The following is a 4,193-nucleotide window of genomic DNA, read 5'->3' as shown; positions in this document are numbered from 1 at the left end:
CAACGCTAGCTCACTGCACTGTATCAATGGAGGAGCAGCGTTGTCACCTGGGGGGAGGGGAGGGTTACATGGACTTTACATGAGTGATGAACACATTAAAGCCGGAGCTCTAAGATTTACAGAAACAGGTTTTCCTCCTATTAGGAAGAAGGTTTTCACTATCGGAAGTCGATCATTATCAGCGCCCTGTCCCCGGTATACGGCTTGTTTAACCCTCCACCTGCTGTATTTGTTGGCCAGCTACAGGTGAATGTATAACAGACCTTTTTGGTTTCAGGGTACTAAGTGTTGGGCTCAGTTTTTGGGATGAGTGTTAATAGTTTTAGGGTCAGTTTGAAGTTTGGTTGAAGTGAAGTGTTGCAGGAATCTGGTGCTGAGGTGGGGTGGGGGTGGGGTACATTGAATATTGGGGCATTTCTGGTCATTTGTGGATTATAATTTCCATTTCTCTCTTTTTCGGCGCCTCTGTAGGACATTTTAATCTCCGTTCCGGACTTTTCCCGATGACGCCCCGTTTCGGCCTCTCCTGTGTCCTGTGGTCCATCATTGTGGCTCATGGCCACACGACCATCATTGGGACAGACAAGCCCACCATCGCCCCTTTATTTCGCGGTCGCCCTTTCCTGGTGGCCTGGGCCGCCCCCACCCATAGCTGCTCAATACGTTTCAATGTGTCTCTTGACCTGCGACTCTTTGACCTGAGCGCCTCCCCCAGCGAGGAGTTGGTGGACCAGAATGCCACCATCTTCTACAAGGAGCGGCTAGGACTCTACCCGTACTACGACGAGCACAATGTATCCGTCAATGGGGGCGTACCCCAAAACGCCAGTCTGCGGGCTCACCTGCTCCAGATGGTGGACGGAATCAACAAATACATTCCATTCACCAATAAAGACGGATTGGCGATCATTGACTGGGAGGACTGGAGGCCGACCTGGCTACGGAACTGGGATGATAAGGACATATACAGGCAAGCTTCACGGCAACTGGTGGCCTTTCGTCATCCCAACTGGACCGCCAATGACGTGAACGTAGAAGCTAAGTCTGAATTTGAAAACTCCGCCCGCGAGTTCATGGTGGAGACACTCCAGCAGGCCAAAAGATCTCGCCCCCGCCAGCTCTGGGGGTATTACCTGTTCCCGGACTGCTACAACCACGACTACCAGACCAACTGGGACAATTACACCGGCAAGTGCCCCGACGTGGAGATGTCACGCAATGACCAGCTATGGTGGATGTGGGAGGAGAGTACCGCCCTTTACCCGTCCATCTACCTGACCCCCTCTCTCAACTCTTCTGTGAACGGGCGCAAATTCGTTCACTACCGGCTGAAAGAGGCGATGAGGATCGCTCTACAGCACACGGGATACTCGCTCCCCGTCCTCGTGTACACAAGACCCACCTACAAAGAAAACCTCGACCTTCTCTCCCAGGTGAGACGACCCGACGAGGAGAATCCAAACATCATAAAATGGTCACGAGGGAATTTTAATGGCGGGTTCTGTTTGAGGTTTCATCTGATAAATATCCCATTTAAGGAGTTTTAATATATCCATGAACCCTCATAATGGGCACAGCGGGGGTACAGACCCGGGAACTCAGCACAGGGATGGGGGGAGCCCCTCATAATGGGCACAGCGGGGGTACAGACCCGGGAACTCAGCACAGGGATGGGGGGAGCCCCTCATAATGGGCACAGCGGGGGTACAGACCCGGGAACTCAGCACAGGGATGGGGGGAGCCCCTCATAATGGGCACAGCGGGGGTACAGACCCGGGAACTCAGCACAGGGATGGGGGGAGCCCCTCATAATGGGCACAGCGGGGGTACAGACCCGGGAACTCAGCACAGGGATGGGGGGAGCCCCTCATAATGGGCACAGCGGGGGTACAGACCCGGGAACTCAGCACAGGGATGGGGGGAGCCCCTCATAATGGGCACAGCGGGGGTACAGACCCGGGAACTCAGCACAGGGATGGGGGGAGCCCCTCATAATGGGCACAGCGGGGGTACAGACCCGGGAACTCAGCACAGGGATGGGGGGAGCCCCTCATAATGGGCACAGCGGGTGTACAGACCCGGGAACTCAGCACTGCAGCCCTCTCTATGGTGTATACCCGGCCGTCTCATACATCTTGTGATGTCCCCCATGTTGATGATGATGGCGGTCGGGGCGGCTTCTACGATGCGTTTGGTTTTATATTTTTCTGTATTTTAATTATTTTGCTTTTTTTACCTTCAGATGGATCTGATCTCCACCATCGGAGAGAGCGCAGCACAGGGGGCAGCCGGGGTGATATTTTGGGGTGATACAGACTACGCCAAGAACGAGGTGAGCGTCCTTACTAATGCCGGGACCTGTGCTGTGTGTTCTGATCCGGCCGGCTCTCCTCATTCCATTTACATCAAAATATCAACCAACAAAATAAGAAAAAATAACGATTTTTATATGTAGGGAGAGCAAGTTGGGGAGTCAGAGCCAAACCCCGAACCTACCGCTACCCTAATATCACCAGGCGGTATAACTCTACCTGCAGCTCCCCCCCATTACCTCCTGTACCTAAAACTCACCACCCTCATAACCCCTGAACTGACCCCCCAAATCCTATAAACCCCTCACCCATCCCTAACCACCTGAAACCTATAACTACTCCTCCACACCAAGTCCCTTATCTCCTCCCCTCACATAATTGCCCCAACTTCCATAACCCCTCCCCCACACTTAATCACACCCAACTCTTAAAAACCCCTTCCCTGCCCCTAACCACCCGAACTCATTTCATTACCTATAACCCCTTCCCTGCACCTAATCCCCCAGCTGCTATAACACCTCCTCTGTCCTACGAGCCCAACCGCTGCACCTAACCACCAAACCTCTGTAGCCCCTCCTCCCCCTCACCCAAGCCATTTGGACATGTCAAGATGGGCCCTTGGAGGCCCTTCTGCAGTCACAGCCTCTCTTCCCCTCATTGTTTAGTGATTTTGGTAACGGGGAAGGTCCGAGCCCCATAAAATGGGCACATTGGCCAGTATTCACCGACCATTCACCGGTGTGCACCTCCGCTATTCACAGAGGTTATAAGAGTTTGTGGTTTTGGGGGGGAAATTAGGCTTGTTGGCTAAATCCCCATTTGCATTGTGTCTAATGTCAGAGGACCTAGTTTCGTGTGAATGACATTTTCTGCTCTTTGGAACATACAAAAACATGCCTAACCCCTCCCCCTCCCCCCAGGAGACCTGCCAGACGATGAAGACGTATGTGGATCAGGTTTTGGGCCGATATATAGTGAATGTCACCACCGCCGCCTCTCTCTGCAGCCAGGCGCTCTGCGGTGGGAACGGACGCTGCCTGCGCAAAGAAAACGTCACCGACGCCTTTCTACACCTCAACCCGGCCAACTTCCGCATCGTGACGGCACTTCCAGGGTTCAACGAGCCCGTCCCTATGTGGGCGCAGGGCCAGCTATCGGAGGGGGACGTCGGCGCTCTGCGTTCACAGTTTCGCTGTCAGTGTTATTTGGGCGAGAGCGGGAACGGCTGCAACATTTCCCCGGAACCTGTGCCTACCGCAGCGCCCCCCACGGGCCACGGACGGGTGTGGTTACTAATGGCTTGCCTCTGGATTCTGCTACAGGTGGGGACAAGCTTTTAGTATTGTTGGGGGGGGCCGGGGCCCCGCGCGGGGGGCGGGGGGGGGGGGGGGGGCAAACACTTTCCAAGAGAGTGAGAACGTTATATTTTACTAGACTGTCTGGGATGGGTTGGCTCTGTGTATTCCTACCTCCAGGACCTGATGATGCCCCGCCCCCCAACATAGGGGGTAAAAGGGTGAGTGGGTCACCTCGGAGCCCCCCAATTCTAGAACTGGACAATATGATTCTGTGCCTTGTTAACAATCGCTGCAGTCCTATCTGCCCCGGTCTGGCAGACGAAGGGTTAACAGCGGTAAGACGCACAGGAAGTCTGACATTGTGCCCCTCACCTCCGGCACCACACAATCTTCACAATCTTTTGTCTGACAAATAAAACATTTAATATGAAGAATCCCGGGCAGCGTATTTCTGATTATTTACGCGCATATCCGCGTGTTTTGCGCGCGCATACGCACGTACAGTTCATTAAAATTTCTATTACGTTAACAGCGGTAAGACGCACAGGAAGTCTGACATTGTGCCCCTCACCTCCGGCACCCC

At 53.9% G+C, this 4,193-nt stretch overlaps 2 protein-coding genes across 2 annotated transcripts in view; both read left to right on the top strand.

Moving 5' to 3' along the window:
- The window catches only part of LOC108800592 (hyaluronidase-2-like), a 44,878-nt gene that overhangs the window by 26,918 nt on the left and 13,767 nt on the right, over positions 1–4,193 (top strand). The gene's annotated exons all lie outside the window — the stretch shown is intronic.
- On the top strand, positions 503–3,652 carry LOC108800585 (hyaluronidase-2-like). The gene is made up of 3 exons (XM_018572566.1): positions 503–1,433; positions 2,243–2,332; positions 3,233–3,652. The coding sequence occupies exons 1-3, from the start codon at positions 504–506 to the stop codon at positions 3,650–3,652; spliced, it is 1,440 nt and encodes a 479-aa protein (XP_018428068.1). The 5' UTR covers position 503.

Source organism: Nanorana parkeri, unplaced genomic scaffold, assembly GCF_000935625.1.
Source record: "Nanorana parkeri isolate BGI_ZX_2015 unplaced genomic scaffold, ASM93562v1 scaffold2073, whole genome shotgun sequence".
Taxonomy (NCBI): domain Eukaryota; kingdom Metazoa; phylum Chordata; class Amphibia; order Anura; family Dicroglossidae; genus Nanorana; species Nanorana parkeri.
Note: the sequence above shows the minus strand (reverse complement) of the source record. Positions and strands in the feature narration are given on the sequence as shown.